The 23,452-nt window shown below is 40.9% G+C and overlaps 1 protein-coding gene across 15 annotated transcripts in view; it reads left to right on the top strand.

Annotated features, from left to right (window-relative positions):
* Positions 1-3,904: 3,904 nt before the first annotated feature.
* The window catches only part of kif1aa (kinesin family member 1Aa), a 39,934-nt gene continuing 20,386 nt past the window's right edge, over positions 3,905-23,452 (top strand). For 5 of the 15 annotated variants that reach the window (XM_019260294.2, XM_027290048.1, XM_027290053.1 and 2 more), the window contains exons 1-22: positions 3,905-4,268; positions 6,043-6,211; positions 14,683-14,756; positions 14,890-15,072; positions 15,162-15,227; positions 15,441-15,619; positions 15,777-15,888; positions 16,132-16,209; positions 16,339-16,404; positions 16,494-16,511; positions 16,615-16,693; positions 16,776-16,854; positions 17,121-17,263; positions 18,189-18,227; positions 19,814-19,947; positions 20,626-20,705; positions 21,401-21,476; positions 22,083-22,162; positions 22,275-22,381; positions 22,505-22,585; positions 22,913-23,093; positions 23,263-23,335. In XM_019260294.2, coding sequence (XP_019115839.2) covers positions 6,106-6,211; positions 14,683-14,756; positions 14,890-15,072; positions 15,162-15,227; positions 15,441-15,619; positions 15,777-15,888; positions 16,132-16,209; positions 16,339-16,404; positions 16,494-16,511; positions 16,615-16,693; positions 16,776-16,854; positions 17,121-17,263; positions 18,189-18,227; positions 19,814-19,947; positions 20,626-20,705; positions 21,401-21,476; positions 22,083-22,162; positions 22,275-22,381; positions 22,505-22,585; positions 22,913-23,093; positions 23,263-23,335 — 2,034 coding nt within the window. In that variant the 5' untranslated portion in view covers positions 3,905-4,268; positions 6,043-6,105. The remainder of the gene's footprint in view (positions 4,269-6,042; positions 6,212-14,682; positions 14,757-14,889; positions 15,073-15,161; positions 15,228-15,440; positions 15,620-15,776; positions 15,889-16,131; positions 16,210-16,338; positions 16,405-16,493; positions 16,512-16,614; positions 16,694-16,775; positions 16,855-17,120; positions 17,264-18,188; positions 18,228-19,813; positions 19,948-20,625; positions 20,706-21,400; positions 21,477-22,082; positions 22,163-22,274; positions 22,382-22,504; positions 22,586-22,912; positions 23,094-23,262; positions 23,336-23,452) is intronic. The other 10 variants (XM_027290054.1, XM_019260299.2, XM_027290050.1 and 7 more) reach the window with 4 other exon arrangements.

Genomic DNA, 23,452 nt, shown 5'->3' with positions numbered 1-23,452 from the left:
TGTGACATACTATATTTTTCCACACCTTGATCACAATGTCAGCAGGACGGACGCCACAAAATGATACGAGTTAGTGTCCATTATTTTCAGAAAGCTGCATGAATGAATGAAACATGATTAGATTATTATTGGTTAATTGATGTAAGCCTAAATCCATCCACAGGTTATATTATTATTTCTCATTTGTAATTATGTAATGGTTTTTATTTTATTCTAATTTCATTAAAGCAGAAATCTGTCTTTCTTCTTCATCTGTCTGTCTTTCCAGTCTAAATTAGGAGCTTGTTTTACTGATCATTCTGTGGATCATCTTCATATTTATTATTAGATTCATGATATTATTGCCTCTGTTGTCTCCATGCTGTGTGTGGTCAGGGTGGGAGTTTGCTCTCCATGCTCTGAGAGATGCACACCAAGAACATCTCTTTAAGAAAACATGTCTGTCACACAAGGCTCAAGGCAACAGCTCACTCAACCAATAAATTATTCAGGCTCCTGTGCCACTGAATTTAGACATGGCAGAAGAGGCTGGGCAGAAACAATACCACGACTTCTCCTGCATCTTCTTTTAGTGGATGGCGGTACTCTTAAATAATAAAGATTTCCTTTTTTTTTACGCACGCTTATAAAAACTGAACCTCCAGCTTGGCCTACTTCACTTGAAAACAGGGAGGACAAGCGTACATGCTCATGTAGTATGTGGTGATTCATGCGTGACATCATCTTTTTTTCTTTTTTTTTTATCTGTAGTGATTCACGCTCACCTCTGATGTTTGTTTTTTTTTACATGTGGTTTGGTATGCAGCATATTCTTTATTTCTGACCTTGGAATCTTAATGCTGATGAATTAAATAAAAGCAAATTGCATCAGATAGAAGTGGAAGAGACAGAGGGGGCCCAAGAGAGACGTTACACATCAAGGCAAATGTGAGGGAGGGAGAGAGCAGTAGGAATGGTAGGACTGTGCAAAGAGCAAGGTCACAAAACACAATTGCATTGTGTTTCACTCAGGCTGAAACCTGAGCAGCCAGAGTATCCTACCGCCAGATAGAGAGTTCCTGTTCACTACCCCTTATTGCTGCTAAGCCTCATGTGCAATGGACACATGTTAACACAAGCATGGCTTCATTCGGCTTCTTTGTGAAAACTGATTTAGCTGATAAAAATATCAAAATATTATATATTTAAACATGCACACTATAGGTAGCTATCCGTCTATGCATTAACCAACATCAACTTCCAAGCAATAAGACGAGAGAGGTAATGTATTGATCCGATAGCAATCAGCTTTATAGCCACCAAACCATTACCGTCCTGTCGTGTGCAGGCCAGGTCCCTTCCACAAGGACACATTGACATTATTATGCCTGACCCTCTCATCTCTCTAATCAGCTCAATGACTGTCTAAGAGCATCGCCACAAGTACATCTCATCTCCGCAGGTGTTGCATTTCATCTTTGTCTGTTTACGCTCAAACATTCACACAGGCTGTACTACACATATTTTATCCCATTCTAAGTTGATTTATCTTTGAAGAACATTTCATACTTGCTGCGAGCAATAAATTAGCTTGGCTCTTAATTAGTCGACAGCGTGAGGCCCAGTTTAAACAATGAATAAAATACAAATTGTGCTTATGCATAAATTTCACACTGACAGTTTGTTTTCAAAATCGTAATACAAGACCACAACCTTTTATGTAAGAGACGCTGCGGTAGGTATTACAGATAATTTTTGGTAATACAGATATATGTTTCAAATAGAGTTCAAGAACATTTAGAGCCTGTGGAAGCAACATACTTCATATTTCTTACTTAAAAAGGAGATCATGAATCTAACAGACCTGTTCTTCTTTCAATTGTTGGTCTAAAATAAGTGTAAAATACTCAAATCTGCCCATAAAACACCCACAAAACATCAAAACACTGCACACAAAAACTGCAGACATTTTGACTTGTGATTGTAGGAAAACACTGAGGTGCTACATTTGGTGTTAACATCTGCGACAGCTCTGCCATGACAGTGTGACAGTGAGCCGGTATCCACAATACCAGAACCCTGAAACATGAGGCAGCTAAAACTGAATTCAGCCATCATTCATTTTATTATTTACACCTCTGCTGTGACTCGTCAAAATCCTACTCTGAACCTCAGCGTCCTCAGTAACGGCAGTAGAAAGACATACTAACAGATCATCTGACATTATTTATAATATGTTTGCACTGATGTTATTTCCATGAAAAAAGACCGTTGTGATCTTATATGATCAAGCTGCAGCTGACTGAGCACAGAGATTTATCCAACATGTCACATGGCAATAGGCTTTTCATGTCACAGAGGGGAAAATTAATGAATGAATGCTGCTTCAGTTTCAGGGTCCAGTTATTGGACTCTATGCTGTGTCTTGAATTAGATACTTTCATTAGTACATTTCTTTATAGTACACTGTGTACTCTCTGGCATTTTGTGGTAATTTCAGCAGAGCTTCCTCGCATAGACAATATAAAATATGGACGTCATATCTGTGACATCACCCACAGTTTTCTAAAGAGCTGATTTGGAGCTCAGAGTGTGGTGGCTCTCCTTGGCACTTCTGCTTCTTTCACCTCCCGGCTAATCTAAAAGTGGGAAAAGACGTGACGAGCCACATCTTCAGTGGACCTGAAATGGGCTGAATTATGCCTGGTTGCTCAAACAAACCGCCTGTAATGGCACCGACCTGTCAATCAAAGCGTCCACACTGTTTATTCTGTATAACTTTAAGCCTTAATATAATCTGAACAGATGAGTTGTATAAAAACTCACCCTCAGTACAGTTGTTATGAATGTTAAAATTAGCTATAGAGACCAAAACAGTTTTTTGTACCAGGCTGTAAACATTTATTTCTGCTGTAAAGTTGGACATTTGAACATGGGGACTTATGGAGATTGACTCATTCTGCAGCCAGCCTCAAGTGGACATTTGAGGAACTGCAGCCACGGAGGTTGTCGCTTAGCTTTGTCTCAATCCTGATACTTCTGTTAGTACACTCCTATGTAGTACACTTCTTAGTGTAATGTGCTAATTTGGGCACAGTAACAGTAATCAGTTCAAGTACACTACGACTAAAACATATGTACAACTTACTTTTGTATATTGCGGTATTCACTGCAACTCCAGCAGCTTCCTCGGCCACCATTTTCACAATGCTGGTGGTCCTTCCTCTTCTGTTACACAGCCAAAATATGAGTGCACCAGGTACTCATAATACACTTGCATTTTACCATAATTGACAGTGTGACTGCAGTTATGTACTCAAAATAACAAGTGTAAGTATGGATGTACTCGAACAGAGACATTGTGGATGTGAATGTGTCCTATTTTGTATGTTTACCATTTAAGTTTGAGTATTTGCTGCAGTAGACAGAGAAGGTACAGAGAACTGCAATGCAGGCAACCTCAGAAAATAGCATAGAGGAACATTTGCACAAAAAAAATATATATATATTTCTGCGACAGTAAAAAAAAATCCAGTTTCTTTGCTCTGAGATGTTATATGTGTACACTTCACTGCACAGGCAGTTTCCATGGTGCAGAGACCTGCTATGTGCCAGTTGTGTCTCCTCTCAGCTTGATGTCCCCCGGCTTGACCTACTAAACCCTATTCATAACATTTTTTATTCTCACTGCATTCACAACAATCCCTCATGTAAACATGGCAGTTTTTCTTTGGAAACCCTTGGCATCCTTTTTTCTTTCTGCTGTTTTTTAACTTTAAATAAAGTGGCTTTATTTTTATTTTTTTTATTTTTTACATGAGATGTTTCAGCCTCCTGCTGCCTGTCTTTCTCCCCCTCCTCCTCCTCCTCCTCCCTCCCTCCTCTCTCTCCCTCTCTTCCCACTACTGCATTGATGCTGTTACCTCCCTCGGTGGTGATGTCACCGGCTCAGTTGAAGCTCCAGCATCCTCACCCAAAGACAGGGAGACAACAGAGCCATTTTTAAACCGCTTTTAGTGTGTGAAGAAGCGGACTGAACCATCCGAACAACCCGTCCTTCCTTTAGTTAGAGTCCTCCTGCGAGTGGCAAGTCGAGACAAGGGCAGAGGGGAGGAGGGCTGGCTGGTTTGGTTACAAGGCGACGGTAACCTTCCCGTTTTCATGGAGAGGAGAGGCTGTTAGCAGAGAGGGGCAGTGCCAGACCTGGAGGAGAGCAGAGGAGGTGGAAGGAGCTACGGAGCTGGATAATAAAGCAGACGACAAACACACGGGTTATACACACTGCGGAGGTAGGTTTGTCTCTATTTAATTTTATTTTTTTTTCCATTATCCCGCCGGTTGATGCAGTTTTAATGAGACAGTCTTTATTTACTTAGTGTTAAATCTCCTGGGGGAGAGATGGGCATAGGGTGCGGCCATTGAAAGAGGCTGTCAGTGTCTGGAAACATAGTATTGAGACAATTAGTGACTAAAAGCTGCTCTGCAACACAATGCATGTGCTGTCATGTTATTATTTTTTATTTATTTACTGCGTATGTTTGTTTAGAAATGTGTTTTATTTGTGGGAGGAGGACGACAGGAATAAATGCCCTGTCATTGGAGGGTAAAACTACTAAGACGTGTGGCTATAATAGGTTATAATAAGACATATTTCTTTTTTAAATTACAGCAATGTATGATCTGTTTTAGCCTGATATAAATATAGGCCTTAACCCACTGTTGACCTGTGGTTTGCAGCTTTGCTGTCATGTTTAAAGAAAGCCACCAATTAAATCTTAATATTTATTTTTTATGTTCATTTGTAGGAGTTTATGAGTGATGAAACTGCATCAAGCTGTCGTCACGCTCAAACACACACAGCATGTTGTGTTACATTAGCCTTTGTCACCGGGAAAATGGTGGCCGCCCAGCTGAGCTGCATCATCAGCTGATTGGTCTGAGCATCAGTATGAGCAGATTATGAGCTATGGATGTTGATGTTGAAGCAGCTTTGAATTTTGACAACTTTAAGTGTTGTTATTTTAGCATATTATAAGATATTCCGGGGACAGTGCGTGAACAACGTACAAGATTTTCTGATTTATAAAAACACTGAATCTCTTCTATTATTCACTCTGTTTTCCTCATAAATCTTTATTTATTCATAAATCCTCAGTGTCCTCGGCACGGTTGCACCTATATAGCCTATATAAAAAAACAACAACAACAGAATCACTGTTTTCACGCACACAAGTTGCTCGCACACACATCTCTTAATTAATCTGTTTTAGGTGGCAGCTTGTAGAGGATGTACCAGGAAGGAGGGTGACACAGCAGATTTCCAACACTCAAATTTTGATGACAGACGTCTGAGTCACAAAGGATAGGAACAATACTCTGAATATTAAACATTATCCCAAACCTTAGCCATACATTAATCTAAAGCGATGACGCTTTCTCTTATTAATGTGCTATAAATGATGATAGTTCGCAGTTAGGTTTGAGGCGTGCAGCGTTAAAGCAGGCGGATCACATCGCTCCATGTTGAAGCTTATTGATGAAAACATTAAATCATTGTAAATTTTACAGATGATGAGTCACGCTTGCTCTTGACACACCCACGATGCCATCACACCACGCACTAAACCACACAGTCGTTTCATGTTCATATTTAGTCTTTTAGGAAGATGGTACGATGAGTTACGGGTAGTTCATGAAACCGAGCTGCTGAATGGAGCCAGATCCTGGATTTGTGGCTGGTTTCAGTGCCATTGTCATCCAGGGAAATAGTCTGACATTTAGCTGCTGCTGGTGCTGCACTTCTTTTGTTACTGCTAGCTTCATTATCCATCTCCCTTGGCTGTAGCTGACCATGCATGGTCTTTTCATGTTACAGCCACACAGCCTTGCCCTCCTCTATTGTGCCGATCGCGTCAACCATAAGGTGTAACGTTCAACCCTAACACAAATGTACAAAAACACACCCTGAAAATATTTCACAAGTCTGTTGTGGCATGTCATTTGCATACTGAAAAAACAGAATTTATATTAACTAGGATTCACTATCTGCTCCCTTTTTTACAGACCTGCAGGCTCCTACACCTGGCCACTAAAGAAGGCACCCCAAGGTGCTAGGAAAACAGCACCATGGCAGGGGCCTCTGTAAAGGTGGCGGTGCGTGTCCGCCCTTTCAACTCAAGGGAGATAGGAAAAGAAAGCAAATGCATCATTCAGATGTCTGGAAACACCACCAGTAAGTACTCACCTGCAGTATATCGTGCTTCACACTGCATGAGCTGGGTGGGGGGGTCCTTCTCCAACCTTCTTCTTGACCTCTGGCCTCCCCTCCCTTCCTCCTCTGTGAAGGGATTAAGAGAAGATGAATTCGTCCCTGCGTAGTACCAGCAGTGACTGTGCAAATCTCCTGTGAACAAGCAAAACCTATTCAAAGACATGTGATACGAGCAGGACATTTATTTAGAATCGGCTTTCATTTCAGAGGCAGGTTATTGTGACACTGTAGGAGATCATTTAGATCCATCTATAGAGAAAATGTCGCCTTGTCCAGATTGTACCGCAAGATTGACGACCGTCTAACTACTACAGAGTCGATCTTTCCAGTTGAACTGGGCGAGTATCTCATGCTGTGCTGCAGGGGACATAATCTCCAGCAATATTTGACCTGATGTTTATTTAGGGTAAGGCAATGTTATTTGTTTATGTGCGCAGATTAATCCAGATTTTAAAAAGTCTGTTATTATTCAACATTTTGTAATGAATTTTTCTATTAAAATCTGCCACCAGTGCTAAGATGTAGCAAGCACAATAACAGCACTTGGAAAACACAGATTTTGTCCCTTTTAAAATAACCCATATAGACATTTGGGACTGTCACTTATATCTAGCTAGAGTTTCTGTTTTTGTTTCTGTGGTCATATGTTTGTACGTTTCTTCAGTATGTAGTTCAGAGCACTCGACATTCCTCGGGTTGTACAGTGCACAGGGTGAGGACCGGTCGAGGTGAGACTGGAAAGATACTCGATATGTAGCCTGCTTAGCAAGGTAAAGCCATTTGTCAATAATGGATGAGGCTTCCTGAAATATTTACCGTTTGGCCTAATTTAGCAATCTCCCCCCTCCTTCCTCATGTCATGGGTGACTAGACAGCAAGCTGCGCGGCTTTTTTTGGGTTGTCATATTTGAACTGTATGTGATTTTTGCTTTTTGCATTTTGTGACGTAGTTGCCTTCTAGACAAAATAAATCTTTAAGATCTCTCTTATTTTTTAACTGTCCCCCAAAGACTTCATGACGGGGACTACATTTTGTTGACACCTACTGTAAGATTGGTGTCATTACCTTGGCACAGAGCTCAGAGCTTCTGCCTCTACAGCAGTGGACAATGAGTATTTTGTTGTCAGCAGTGTCTCCTTCAGCAGTGTAAACCTAGATCACTGTAATCCAAAGGGAATATATTTACAGTGTGGATACCACTGAAATGTCCTTGGATACGTCCTGTTTAATTTTTATCTAAAGCCTTTTTTTTTTAAAGCAAGTTAGCCAAGTACACGTAACTTGAATATCACTGGCATGCTACCATGATAACCAGTCTGGTGTTTTCATGTTCTTCGCTCTCTGCTAATTTGGACACGTCCTGCTTTATTATAATTTGTTTGGAGACCCAAAATAGTAGTTTTGCAATACAAACTGTACTGTGGCTCATTTAACCTTTTTAGTATACAGCATCAATCATGCTGTCAAGCCATTGTAGGCATTGTAACATATACCATAAATTAGTCTTGCATAACAAGACGGGGAGCCAAAACTGCAAACTGTAAAACATATTTTATGTACTTGGCTCCTTCTGTGTTTTTTCATAAATGTAGTTTCTTTTTTATGAATCAGAATGTCGATGTTTGACATCTAATACAGATAACAATCCTCTCAGGCTTGAATCCAGTTAAATCTCTGAGCTAAACTAAAGGAACGGCCCTGTACTGATCATCTTACAGACAAAAGTAGGTCTGTATGAACAGATTTTAGTCAGGCCTAAGTCCTGATTAAACTGAGTCTAGCATCATGTCAGCAGTACGAGAAAACATCTTGTTGGTCAGACCCACACAGACCACAAAGCGGCTTTCAGTGAGACTGCAGGTCTTTCTTTCAGCAGAGCAGATTGTTCTCTTCCAAACCGAGTCAATGGCTCTGGATGTGAACTGGAGGATGTGAGCAGACTCATGTCATGAAAAAGCCCATTGGTGGCAGTGTCTGGAGGGGGTACAGAGGCAGGGTATAAATGCCCCCTTGTCTTTCTTGTAGTCTGAGCGGAGGAAAGGAAGAAGAAGAAGGAGTTGTGGAGTTTTTTTGTGTGCGTCTCACTCTCTGCTTTGTGCTCTCTGACACTCATGTGTGGGTCAATAGCCCAGTTCCCACAAAGCGGGAGAATGGCAGTAATCTTGTTGTTTGAGAGCTCTTCCCTCCCACGCTGACCTTAATTAAGATGCAGGGGACAAACTTGAAGGAAAAAATAGGCTTCTCTTTACAAGGCTATTGGGTGCATATACTTTGTGGATAAATTTCAATTTATATTACAACCAAAAAAACATAGAAACTTCACTTCTAAACTCAAGATAGTTATACTTAACCATTAACCAGCATCTAGAAAGGTAAACCTTGACATCCCACCACCATAACAAATGTATATTGTTGCACTATTTTCTCTGTGTTTAAATGTAAACACATCCTTGTTAATTTCATTTATTTTTAGGGGGAATTAAACCATAATAAAAACAAAGCACCGCATTAGCATAATTCTCTATAATGCTAATTTTGGCCCAACATAAGTGGTAAATTACAGTAAACTTGTATAGAAGTCTGACATACCAATAAGTACAACATACCACACACTGCTCTGCTGCTGCTGCTGCTGCTGAATATAGCATCTATGTGGCTCTCCTCCAGTCTCTGTCAGTGGGTTCACATCCCCTCTGCCAGACCTGCTGATGCAGCCACATTTCCTCTCCTATTGACTGGAGCAGGTCACCCGTGACGGTCTGACCAGCATCACTCAGTCACAATTATGAAGACCCGGCTGCTATGACAAAGATAAACATGCAATGTGCCATGATGTATGATGACTAGAATGAAGCTAGATCATAACACCATTATAATTAGAATAAAGTATGTCGTATGTAGTCATCTCTGATGGTGATAGTGAGTAGCAGGGCTGTAGTTCATATCATAATATGAAAGTGCACACTTACAGTTAGGGACACATTAAAATATGCAGTATTTATCCATTTGTATATGACTATGAAGTGTCTGCTGCATGCATCAAAAGTTATCTCACCACCAGGAAATATGTTGTACATTTTGATGGTAGTTATTCTGAGCTAGGAGCAGTGAGTGTGACTGTGGAGTGCCTCAAGGAAGTTGTTAAGGGCCACTTTTGTTTTCCATTTTTACAAATTATAATATATACATCAGTACACACACCTTTAAATTATTAAAGTTAATAGAGGAACAAGTAATTAGTTATTTATAATAAAAGAAAAGACAAAATCTTGACGTCACATATAGATTTCTGAAGCTTAGAGTGTGGTGCCAGAGACACGTGGATCGTGGGTGGAGCTGAGGGGGGCTGAATGAAACCTGGTTGCTCAGACAAGCCACCTGTAACAGCAAAGTTCAATCAAAGCAAAGTTAATTATGTATAACTTTAATTTTTAATGTAATTTGATGGTGTGAGTTATGTAGAAATTCAGACTCTGTACAGTTGTCATGAACGGGGAAATTAGCTATAGAGACCAAAACTGTTTTTTGTACCAGGCTGTAAACATGTTTATTTCTGCTGTGAAGTTGGACATTTGAACATGAGGACCTATGGAAATTGGTCCTCTGTGACCTGCAGCAACAATCTAGAGTCTAGAGGGTTAAGGAAAAACATCTTTTTTTTATTTTTACAAATACTTTGGTCCGACAAACAAGATATTTTAATATGACAGTATGAGTTAAGGAAAATTGTGATGGACATTTTTTCACTCTTGTGTCTCTGTTTTGGAAACTAAACGACAGTCAGTCGAAGAAAATATTGGCAGATTATTGGATAATGGAAATAAAAGTTGCAGTCCTTCCTTGAAGAAATAAAATAACTTCCAATTATTGGACAGTGTCAGATAAGTGTCAGATAAGTGTTTTTTGATTTCTTGGAAGGATCAGTATCGGCACATATTCAGGCATTTAAAGTTGTCTCTTAAAAATAGATATACACAGTATATAAACATATTTTTTCTGTCTTCCCAAATTGTGTTTTGTTTGCTGTATAAATACATGTTAATATCAGTGGTGTACACTTAAATCCCCTAGTAGAAATCAGCATATGCAAACATTGTGTTGATATAATCGTAGATATGGTGGATACGTACATACACTCCTGACCACCTGCTGATGACGTTTGCTAGCACACTGCCAGAAGGAAAATGAGCTGCTGTATCCCATCTAATAACGTTTGCCTTCCACGACATGACCTCCAGACCCGGCGCCATCTGTAAACGCAACGCTTCGTAATTAAAAAGCATTTCGATCGTAAAAAGGGAAGGCAGGTAGTAAAGTGGGCGATGATAAAGAGGGGGGGACGTGATCTGTGTGCTGAAAATGCTGCTAAATCTGGCCTCAGGTGGAGATCACTCTGACACGCAAGCAGTGACCGCTGACAACGTCACCAAAGCTACCGAGTTCAATTTAAAGCCGGCAGCCCAGCCCCATGTCTCACTGTTACTCTCATACATACTGCCAATCACTGCCACTCTAAAGTGATTACCTTATCTGAGAGCAAGACGCTTTTCTTTCCGGTGCTGGAGTGTGGAGAGGGATGGGGGGGGGTGTCTTGTATGAATCACAGCACAATCAGCGATGAGTAAGCAACCAGAGGACGTCGTACTGCAGAGGCTTCGCTTCAGGGGATTAGTCAGATTTTTATAGATTTTTCATTTTAGATGTCTCCTTTTAGATTCGGTTTATTTGATGGTTTTCTTTTTGTTGTCCAGGTCAATGTTATCTTCTCGGAAAAACCAATCAGTTTCTTCCATGTTTTCACCACGTGGCAGCCTGAGACCTTGTAGGACCTTCATTAATTCACTGTCAGGCTGTATTAGATATACGATCATGCTGTCAGGCTGTATTAGATATATGATATATGCCCATTTTTCCATCGATGATGAAAGGGATGTGCGTTAATGCTTTATATCAGAAATGCAGCATAAAAAAGGAATGTGATATTTTGTTGCTTTTGACATGATATTGTAAACAAGGTGACACGCTGATATGTTTTCTGTGTTTCACCTGCATCACCACTTCACAGAAAGTGCGTTCTCTTTGGAATCTGGTTAGTTAGGACCAGAGAAAATATGAATATGGATTATGGCCACAGGTCTCTGAAGAGCCATTGTGAAGTGTGGTGGCTCTGGCAGTCCTGCCTATGTTGCTTCCCTCTAAAAAATCAAATAATTTGTGGATCATTGGTGGAGCAGAGGTTGGCTGAATGACAATGCTCAAACAAAGCCACCTACGTGTATGGAGATTGACTCGTTCTGTAGCCAGCCTCAAGTGGACGTTTGAGGAACCGCAGTTTTTGTTACTTGTACATTGGCTGCACTTCACAGCCACAGAGGTTGCCGCTTGGGTCATACAGATGTTACACTTATGTGTGAGCAGTCTGGCTATGAGCACTGTTAAGTGGAGCAGGTAACAATGAGTGCACTCAACTCAATCACTGATACACAAATGTGATGAGTGGAGGGATTAATCACTATTGTTTGATTAAATATAAAGTGCCCCTTTAATTCTAAGTATATTCACGTCTAACGGGAAACCCTAGTGATGTCTGATGTCATGACACATTACCGTAGAGGAGCATTCATGGCAGGAGACAGGAAATGGACATTTCTAGCTGATTAATGAATTTCGTAGCTGCGGTTGGCAGCACATCTCATTTATTTCATGGCCATTATAAGTGCAGAATACACCACTTAGATAAATTTGAAAGAGAGCATTGCGTGTAAACTGTTCATAGTTGGCGATCTTCCAGAGTACCTAGACACGTCATGCCCAGTAAATGAGGCCTCATCTTTGTGTCATGGTGAAGAATGGGCCCTGAAAACCGAAACCAGCCACACTGGCCTATATTTCATAGCCAGAAACACAATAGCAGCGTAGAGAGGAAATAACAGTGTGTACACTTACTTGAGAGTGTACTTAGCCCTGGGCCCTTTCCTCTATTATCGACCATACTTGCATTAGCAGAGAAAATGGTGTCTGGAGCTCTGGGAGCAGGGAGGGAGCGTTTTTATAGTTGGCATCACCAAACCTCACCAGACATATTGTTCTTCAGTCAGCACGCTACCGTGTGCTGTATCATTCAGACAAAAACTCCTTGATTTTAATGTTTGACTATAGGATGAGAATAATTTGCATTTGCAGTATATATCAGATATATTGCCTTACATATATATTGCCCCTACACAATGTATAAAAGGTCTTCTATGAAGCATTGAGCATTAATTTTCTGCAAAACCTCACTGATGTTGCTTCAGGTTGTTTTTTGAGAAAATTATTCTTGGCTTGGCTCATTGGTCGTATCGATTTATTGTGAATTTTGTTATTCCAAAAGTTAAACAAAAAGGACACTTTACTATTAAAGATACTATTAGCAGCCCGCAAGAATTCTATAACACGAAATGGTGTCTGGGCAAACAAACAAAGGCTGACTGAATAGATATTGTGACAGAGAGAGAGAGAGAAGTGCTTTGTCACCTCACAGGATAATTCCTGAGCCATTACTGTAATAACTGGCATGTATTTCCATCAGTGTAACATCTGTATAACCCAAGCAGCAACCTCCGAGGCTGCAAAGTGGAGCCAGCACAGGAAGTACCAAAAACTGCAGTTTCTTGAGGCTGGCTACAGAATAAGTCAGTCTCCATAGGTCCCCATGTTAAAATGTCCAACTTCACAGCAGAAATAAACATGTTTACAGCCTGGTACAAAAAACTGTTTTGGACTCTATAGCTAATTTCTCCGTTCATGACAACTGTACTGAGTCTGAATTTCTACATAACTCACCTGTTCAAATTATATTAAGGCTTAAAGTTATGCATAATTACCAGCTTGGCCACTTAGATTGACAGGTAGGTGCCGTTACAGGCGGCTTGTTTGAGCACCCAGGTATCATTCAGCTTACCTATGATCTATGCTGATTTTTAGTTTAGCTGGAGGCGGCAGAGGCAGGACTGTGACGATGGTTACAGCTCCTCAGAAACCTGTGGGTGACGTCACACGTACACCATCAGTTCTTTATACTGTCAGTGGTATGACCACATAACCAACCATTGTGTTTACATTGTTTTGTTACCTTTAAAATAAAGTAAAATGGGTGTGGATTTAAAAGCAGTGGTGATACATGTATAACCTTTCCACATACTGTACATATACAGCTTTATTATTATTATTTATTTATTTATTATCAGCTACACAGCTAAGGAAATAATAACTAACAGATGAAGTGAGACAGAACATGTGTGTTATCATCATTAAGCGAAAGAGCGTCTCAGTTTTGTTTGTCACAGAGCAGACATATCGAATATCAGGTCAAATATCAGGAGGAAATGATTTGATCAGGCAACATGATTTACTTGAATCATTGCTGGTCATCTAGACCAGAATATCATTGTTTAGACCCGTAAACAAAACACTGGGCATCATAAATTCATAAATTATTTACATTTAAATTAATCCATGTGTTATGGACACACAAAGATCTCTAATTATATCCGTGCTTCTCTGATATTCTGGCAAAAACAACAACACAAAAATCGATCAGTAGAAGCTGTTTTTGTCCGAAGGCTAACAAAGGACAACTGAGCCTGATGAAGTGCAGCTCGTGGCTGAGGCTTGTTTCACAATGTTGAAAGATGAGCTGAGCCTGACAAGCTGAGCCTGACGAGCTGAGCCCGAGCCGTCCTAAAATGGCCACCAGTAGACAGAAGAAACCTGGAGGGGAAAAACACGGCCTTTTAATTTGGCACCACCCTCAGGCCGAACTGTACATTTGAAAGTAGAGAGAGTAAAAGAGAGTTTATTTTTTGTGCAATCATTTTGTTTTTTTCTGTGTAATGAGCCTCACAGGACCACCAGCAGGGTTATACAGCAGATTTCTGATGTTGTTTTTGAGTTAATTATATTTTCTAGTCTCTCAGATGTTTGCATTCACTCACAAATGTGTATGTTTAGAGTTTGATTCACAATGTAGTACTTTGAAACGTGATTTTAAACCTAAACTTTTCACTTCTTGTACAGAGAGTAGAACAAAAAGCCAGTTTAAAGTCCCTTTATTATTTTACTAAAGCCTTTTTCTTACTGATGTGAAAAGCAATAACTGTTTTTCTATAAGTAACTGATGGCAACAGGCATAAAACAATGTATATATTTCAGTCCACGCCACCACTCAGTGTTTCTGAAGAGGTCTTGCATCCTAATACATCCACAGTCTGAATTTTGGGTTTTATTCAGAGGCCCAAACACTAAAGATGACTTTTGGTACAGAAAGAGCAGGCGACTCAGGCCTTCCCGGCTCTATTAGCCGAACATGACACCGACACAGCTCATATAGTGTTTCACGTGGGCAGGTCTCACCCTCCCTCTGACCCATGTTCCTTGTCCTGTCTTTCAGCCATCATCAACCCCAAGCAGGCCAAAGACAACAAGAGCTTCAACTTTGATTACTCCTATTGGTCCCACACCACGGTAACTGTTTCTGCAACCCCACAGACACCCCAACAAAGACACACAGACACACATTTGCATTACTGTGAATGGCTTTAGGTTATGTTTATTAAAAAGAAGAAGAAAGTGGCTGATTATTGATCTCTGTCCATAGCCCGAGGACAGCAATTATGCCTCTCAGATGAAAGTGTACAAAGATATCGGAGAGGAAATGTTACTGCACGCCTTCGAGGGCTACAACGTCTGCATCTTCGCTTATGGTCAGACGGGCGCTGGCAAGTCCTACACCATGATGGGGAAACAGGATGTCAAGGATCAACAAGGAATCATTCCCCTGGTACGGACTTATCGTTCCTTGGAAAGATGATTCTGAATTTCTCAGAAGTGACACTTGTCAAAGTAATGTTCTTGTTTTTCTTCTTCCAGCTGTGTGAAGATATTTTCGTGAAGATCAGTGACAATACAGACAACAGCATGTCTTATTCTGTGGAGGTAAGCTATCTGTCCTCATCTCCTGCTGTTTATTTATAGTTTAGTACATTTATTAGTCAGGGATCATGTCCTAAAATCACCCACACAAAGAGAAGCACCAGCTAGCTAATTAACACTGAAGATACTAATACCACTATTGCAATTACTAAAACTACATGCTGTGTACCGGACACCTTTTATGAATGTTCTAGCTAATATTATGAATTTAAACAGGTGAGCTACATGGAAATCTATTGTGAACGAGTGCGGGACTTACTGAACCCCAAAAACAAAGGAAACCTGCGTGTTCGGGAACATCCTCTGATGGGACCTTACGTGGAGGACCTGTCGAAACTGGCCGTCACGTCCTACAATGACATCCAGGACCTGATGGACTCTGGCAACAAAGCCAGGTGATGGAGCTGTTTATTCAGTCACTCTGACATGTCACGAACCAGGGGTTTATATATATATATATGTTAAGACATGAATTAAACATCACATTGCTGTGTTGGACAAATGTAGAGCCGCACACACTGATGAAAATGTATCCACTGTCTGTCTGTACAGGACCGTGGCTGCCACCAACATGAACGAGACAAGCAGTCGCTCGCACGCTGTCTTTAACATCATATTCACTCAGAAACGCCATGACGCTGACACTGATAACACCTCAGAGAAGGTAGAGTGTTATCACATCCTGAGTGAACTTGTTTAACATTGAGCTGTTATGTACGAGCTGACTGATGACACTGATTTAAATCTCGTAGATTAGAAATCAGTGATTGCTTGAAGGTCATACTGTAATGATAAAGCAATATTGTAAAGGTGTGTGTTTTTTTTAAAAACGAAACTGTCTGCGGAATAAAGATAAATATTTTCTGTTGTCAGCTGTGTTGTTAATTTATTGGATGTTTTGTTGCAGGTCAGCAAAATAAGTTTGGTGGATTTGGCTGGCAGCGAGAGGGCAGATTCGACTGGAGCCAAAGGGACGAGGCTTAAGGTGAAATGTTTCCCTTAAACTGTGTTTTGAGTATTTAAACAGATTTCTTTGCCTTCATGGGAAACAATGACTATGACTCCATATTAAAGCCGTTAATCAGTGTGTTATCTGTATCTCGTTCTATCACAGGAAGGAGCAAACATCAACAAATCTCTGACTACACTGGGCAAAGTCATCTCTGCTCTTGCAGAAGTGGTATGTATTATATCTGCATATTGTACATTGTAAGGTAAAGCAGATTTTATGCAGGATAAACATTAATTTTACTGTCTGCTTCATTTTAGGACTCCATGTCGAATAAGGTAATTTATTTAAACTGTTTTTAATTTATTTAATGATTTTCTCCACTACTTTTATGGCATTAAATACATGATATTTAATATTGTGTTTTACGTTAATACACAGAATAAAAAGAAGAAGAAAGTAGAAAGCTTCATCCCCTACAGAGATTCAGTTTTGACCTGGCTGCTAAGAGAAAATTTGGGTATGTACACGATGTTTTTGACAAGCAAATGCCACTTATTGACCTATTAGTTCTTGACAAACTGAATTGTTTTTCTTGTCAGGGGGTAATTCTCGCACTGCGATGGTAGCTGCCCTGAGCCCGGCTGACATCAACTACGATGAGACCCTCAGCACACTCAGGTAGAGAACAGACGACGCGTCTTCTGCTGCATCTTTTTCCTCCCACACAGCTGCTGAATGTAGCTTTGAAGGACACAGATGCCAGCGAGACCAAAGTGTTGTGTAATACACAGGCTGCATCAGTTTCACACTTCAAACACCCTTCACGAGTTGCAGTGCCAAGCTGCAGAACCATGTGGATGTGTAATGTCAGGGTGGTGGTGGTGGAGGACAGTGAGTGTGTGTCTCTTTAGCATGCCCAGTGATCCCTTCCTTTATACCCACAGGTACGCAGACCGCGCCAAACAGATTCGCTGTAACGCTGTGATCAACGAGGATCCCAACAACCGGTTGGTGCGCGAGCTGAAGGATGAGGTGTCTCGTCTGAAAGACCTCCTCTACGCCCAGGGCCTGGGTGACATCATTGAGAGTAAGGGATCATTTCTGTGACCATTAGTGCTATCTCTAGATTTCGTTTAAAACGTTAATGGTAATGGTTTCAGACCCTTTTATTACTGTTCTCAACGATACACAACAAAGCCTGCACAACCCCCTTCTTCATGAGGACTCCACATTTATTCACCCTGTGCAAACAAATGTTTGTTTACGTGAAGCTAATTAAGCAGACACATTGATGGGAAGGCGTGAATGGATATACTGATTCTCTTTAGGCTGCAATGGGACCAGAATTGGCAGTTTGATCCCATGCTGCGGTAGAAAAAAACAGGCAGGACTGGAAACAGTGTGGGCAGGTGTTTCGGTTTAACAAGCGACCATGTTAACTGGCGCTGAATGCACCCATGGTTGTCGTAGTTAGGACAGCTGTTGAAACAGGAAGGGACATATTGACTCATCAAACAAGATCCCAAATATGAGTCAGGTAGTTTTTGACATTATAACGTTAATAACAAAATAAATAAGTAGACAAAGAGGCATTCACAAGGACAGCTAGTAACTACAGCAAGATACTTCGACCCCAGAGAGTTAAATTGTAGACATTACCAGGCAATGAGGATTGCATTACGGGAGCTGTAGGAGTGTTTTTGTGCAATCAAGTCAACAAGAAATGAACGCACCTCGTCCCCTTCTTCATTGCATCTTCACACTCGCCATAAAAATGTGTGCGGCGAAACTCATGAGTAATTCATTGTTTGTAATTTGTTTGCCTGAGAAAGATATGTGTCATGTACTGAGAGCAGCGGAGCCAGACTGATGTTTATTCACGTTGAGTGTTCTGCTCAAGGAGTTCAGCAAATAATAAGTGAATGTTTAAACCCATGAACATTTTTATTTAAAGGTGTCACGCTGTTTCTTTTTCCTCTCTTTCTCTCTGTTACTCTTTATCTTCTCTTCAGCATATCGAGCAACCGGTGCTGACATAGAGGGTTTGAAATGTGTGTTTTCTGCCTCTTGCTTTTGCTCTTTGCAGCAGCTTAGCATCATCGGTGCTTACCGTGGGCGTAAATAGTAGCTTTTTTTTGTGTTCTCTGCATCACCACTGTATCATGTTTTTTGGGAGTTGCACTGAAATACAAAGCTGATAAGTTAACGCAACATAAATAACAGGTCTGAGTATGTGCCTTGTCATGGTGCTGCAGAGATCTGTGTGTATCTTCATAGCTGTGGCATTGATGGGACAGAGCTTAATTGTTCATGAAGCAACAAAGCAGTGCACTACAATATGGAGGATTATGGACCATAATGGAATATGTTTCATTCCGATCTTTAATTTCCCTGATGTAGAAACTGTAGCTTCCCACTCCCCTGGCAGGGTTTGTCTGTCTCTATCGCCTCCTGGCAGCTATAACAGAAAACATAAGATGATGATGATGCAGCCTTCAGTCACAGAGAGCGTGTGATCGTTTACATAATGCGGGTCTCATGAGGTAGTCGTCTCAGTTTATGGCACAAATTTTTATTGTCTTTCTATAATACATGACTTCATTAACTGCACCGCGAAGCCAATATTATGTGATCCATCTTGGCGGGCAGCAGCCTGTCCAGATGGATGGGTGTGATACACTTTCCCAATTTATTACTCTGTGTTGCCATAGCAGCAGCTGCACGGTTGCTATTCTTTATTTTGTAGACTCTGTCATCGACCCTCGAGGTGCCACAACAATGCCAACCTAAGACAGAAATCGGGGAACATGATCTGAAATCACGTCTGACTATTTTGATTAATTAGAAATTGAATTATAAAATGTCCAGTGGGGACTATTCAAACTTATTACTGATTCTCTGCCAGAGAAATGGATTTCTGCTTTCAGTCATTCGTTTGACATTGCTAATTTTAAAGAAGTACACTGAGCATTAAAAGCATCTTGCTGCCTTTAGATCATAATCGTAATTGAGAGTTCTGGTTTCCTAATAGTCTCTGCAGGAAATATGACCCCATTACAAATGAGTCATTATGCGTCCGCACAAAGGGTGGCTTGGCTTATGAATTTTATTTTCCATACCTGATGACTAATTTAGCTTTTGCTGCTGATTGCGATTGAGCAATAGAAACCCTGTCTCATAACAGTGGCAGAAAAACAGTATGGAAATGTTGTTGATTTTGAATGTTCTTGAATGCTTGACGTTTTTTTTGTGTAATCGCTGCAATTTCTTTGGTCATGGCTGGATGGCCTCCTTGTTGCATCCTTTAAGTTGGTCCTCCCTGCGCGTGGCTTCCTGCTGGTGCTGCCCTCGCTTGTATACTAGCAATTTAAATCTGTCTTTGTGACTTTTTGTGAGTTGTTTCAGGCCACATATCTTCTTTCTTTTTCCTGTTTCTATCCTCCCTTCTCTTCTCTTCCTCATCCTTTCGCATTTCTCCATTTGTTCACTCCCTATTTATCAATTACCCCAACTCCACTTGTACACACGCCGTGACCCCCTCCCCTCCCGTCTCGTCCCACCCCGACAGACGTGTCCGATTGCAAGAACAATAACAATAAAGACCAAGCTGTGAATCAAAGGGGTGATCTTTCCACAGTGACCAATGCCATGACGGGGATGAGTCCCTCTCCGTCTCTCTCAGCCTTGTCCAGCCGTGCAGGATCCATCACCAGTCTGCATGACCGCATCATGTTCAGCCCAGGCAGCGAAGAGGCCATCGAGAGGCTGAAGGTGAACACTGGATAACATCAGCTGCACGCTGTTAGATCATATGCAGATAAATCTTCAGTTTATTCACTCAGTATAAGGCTGGCAATATTCAATTCAGTTGTTATTGTTAACAAATATTTAAGGGCATGTTATGTCTGTATTAGGGAGTCGATAGTAGAGGGATGACAGGAAGTGAGGAGAGAGAGGATGTGAAATTATACACAACGAAGGTTCGGACTCAGTCCAGAATCGTTGTGCCTATAGTTTCATTATTGAACAAGGCTGATTGATTATTTTCCAGTGTCTCAATTAAACATGAATCAAACAGCCGTACATTTATGCATTTGTTGAGGACTTGTATTGATGTTCTCGTGAGTATTTATGGCAGCAGGACCATGCACTGTATCTGGGATTGACTCAAAATGAACTACAGTGCCCACGTTCATCTTGATTAAGCAGCATCGAACAGTCCAACAGTATTAACAGTATGGCTCATTGGTGTGTTTGTAATAGTCTTTGGACAATAATAGAGCACTAAGCCACAGAAGAATAAGATATATCCTGCTTTGGATACAAAGACGAAAGACAACACTTTCTTTTCATTGGATTTGTTGACAAAAACAAAAATATTGACTTCAGACTTGTCCTTGAAATGACTGTTTACCTGAATTCATTTCCACTGTGTTTGTGAAATGTCAGGAAACAGAGAAAATCATTGCTGAACTCAATGAGACCTGGGAAGAGAAACTTCGCAGAACAGAAGCCATTAGAATGGAAAGGTGAGATATACACAATGTAATTAACTTTAATTTATTTTTACTGGCAAAATCCTTCATTAAAATTCAGAAACAAGTTGTGAAAAGAGACGATGGTTCATAAAAACAGAGCTTACGGGGTTACAGCAGAAGATGGTTTAAAAACAGCACATGTTGAGCTAAATTCTAGTTTTGGTGCATAATGTTACAAGAATCCTGCATCAATTACATTTTTTTCAACACTGATACAGAGAAAATATTATTTTTGTTGGTGATTATGCTAAAGCTACACATTTGTAATACTGGGCTTAATTAGCTTTCCAGAAGAAAACAGGAAACTTCAGCATCACTTTGAAAACATCTGTAATATCCATTGGGGAAGGATACACTGATGTTTATCCTTGTTTACAACTGTCGCCTGCCCCAATTTTGTTTTGTGATTGATTTCTGCTCCATTGTGCTAAAAAATAAGCCTCCATTTGTCTAGATTTAACTTCTCAAACCTAGTAACTAACACTAAACACTTCTACTACTACTTCTTTTCCTGCTATGTTGCAACATAAGATGGCAGATGCCATGTATTCAGGTTTAAGGAAAAGTGCACATAATTAGTTTTTTTGTGTAATGAGGACTATAAACTATATTAATATATGGGCCACCTTGAGGTAAAGACAAATAATGCAACCATTTTGTATACTGAGTCTGACATCCATCCACAGAGAGGCCTTGCTGGCAGAAATGGGTGTAGCAATGCGAGAAGACGGTGGGACAGTTGGTGTGTTCTCTCCAAAGAAGGTAAGGAAAAAGTTAAACATCTCCTAAAATCCGCCGTGATCTAATATTCACCATTTAAATAATTCACTAAAACACTTGTTTATTTACCCCCAAGCCTTCTGAAAACCCTAGAAAGCCCCAGCCTGTGTTTATCGACACAGTCGGGCTGTTTTCCCCCAACGAGGTTTGTAGCTGTGTTTAAAGCTGTCTCCCTCTCCGAGTGCTCTGAGTCTTACCGAGGTAGATCAGTGGCGGGTTTTTCTTTTTCATTAAGTGTTATCTTAAATCTACTTCATTACCGACTTCAAACCCTCCCTGAAGGAGGCAATGGGTGTAAACATTGGGGAAAAGATATCGGTATTGCCCCCATTTCAGTGATTTATGGCCTGCAGCCGCATAACATCTGACTAGGACTACATCAAACACTCATGCAGTGAAGCTGTGGGGTGTGAATTTGACTGCATGGTTTTAACCATTGCTGACTGTTTGATGTTTGTTTTTCAGCTCTCTGATGTGCAGTGTGTGCATATGTTATACTGTAGATAACATATGGGTAATAAATGATTCATGCATGATATTGTTCCCTTGGCTTCTACAGGTAGTAAATTATTTCTTGTTCTGTTTCAGACACCTCATCTTGTGAACCTCAATGAGGATCCTCTGATGTCTGAGTGCCTGCTGTACTACATTAAAGACGGGATCACCAGGTTAGATGTTGTCAAATATCTATACAGCCCTTCCTTTGCTAAAGTTCATATTAAAGTCAGTACTTTATTATTTACCTGTTTAGTCTGACATCGTATCTTCATGTTTTTTTAGGGTAGGTCGTGAGGACGCCAGCAGTCGTCAGGATATAGTCCTCAGCGGCCACTTCATCAAGGATGAGCACTGCACATTTACCAGTTCTACTGGTCCAACAGGAGAAAGTGGGTGATCTTAATCTTGTACTATGTAATCTGTAATCTACAGGCTTGTAGTTGTGACCATCAGAGTTTAAGATAGACAGACTGGAAGTGAATTCTCATATTTCCTTCTCTGTACCTAAACAGCGGTTGTCCTAGAGCCGTGTGAAGGAGCTGAGACTTACGTCAATGGCAAGAGAGTGACAGAGCCCACTATCCTCAAATCAGGTCAGTAAAACTCTCAAATTTCACCTTACCTTTAAGTCAGTGTTGTAGTACTCGAGATCAGTCTTGCACACTCTGTCTCGTCTCACAATCAACCCCATTTTTACTCGGTCTTATCTCAGTCTCCGACAAAGAGGACTCAGGATTTTAGTTCCAGACAGGCCAAGACCAGAACTGCAGGGAAGTCTCTGGGAGGAGGCATCAGCCAAATCTTTTGGAATAAAATTTGGCTTCCTAAAACACAAAGACTTAATCTGCAAAACAGTGCCCGAAAGAACACATAGCACTTTGTACGTGGTACCACTTTATATGCTTTTTATCCTCATAAAGGAAATCGCATCATCCTGGGGAAGAGCCATGTGTTCCGGTTCAACCACCCTGTGCAGGCCAGAGCTGAAAGGGAGCGGACCCCATGTGCCGAAACCCCTGCTGAGCCTGTGGACTGGGCTTTCGCCCAGAGGGAGCTGCTGGACAAACAGGGCATTGACATGAAACAGGAAATGGAACAAAGGTACTTTAATTACAAGCCACCATATTGTAGAAAGAAACAATAGATACCACTGGTACACTGGGCAACATGCAACAAGCCCGCAGCACAGGGCACAGCAAATGCTGTGCTGCTCGAGTGTTTCCTTTGAGGTGGTGCATCACCGCTCTCAAACGTGTGTTTATGTCTTCAGGCTTCAAGAGTTGGAGGATCAGTATCGCAAAGAACGAGAGGAGGCCAACAACCTTCTGGAGCAGCAAAGACTGGTACAGTAACGAGCAGCTTTTTGTGCCACAGGAGGTTGATCTTATTCTGAGATGAGCTTTGGTTCCCTGTTTCAACATTTGTGTCAATAAACCAGACGGGTTGCTCACTTTGTTCAC

This window comes from Larimichthys crocea, chromosome XVII (genome assembly GCF_000972845.2).
Source record: "Larimichthys crocea isolate SSNF chromosome XVII, L_crocea_2.0, whole genome shotgun sequence".
In the NCBI taxonomy this organism is placed as follows: Eukaryota; Metazoa; Chordata; class Actinopteri; family Sciaenidae; genus Larimichthys; species Larimichthys crocea.
Note: the sequence above shows the minus strand (reverse complement) of the source record. Positions and strands in the feature narration are given on the sequence as shown.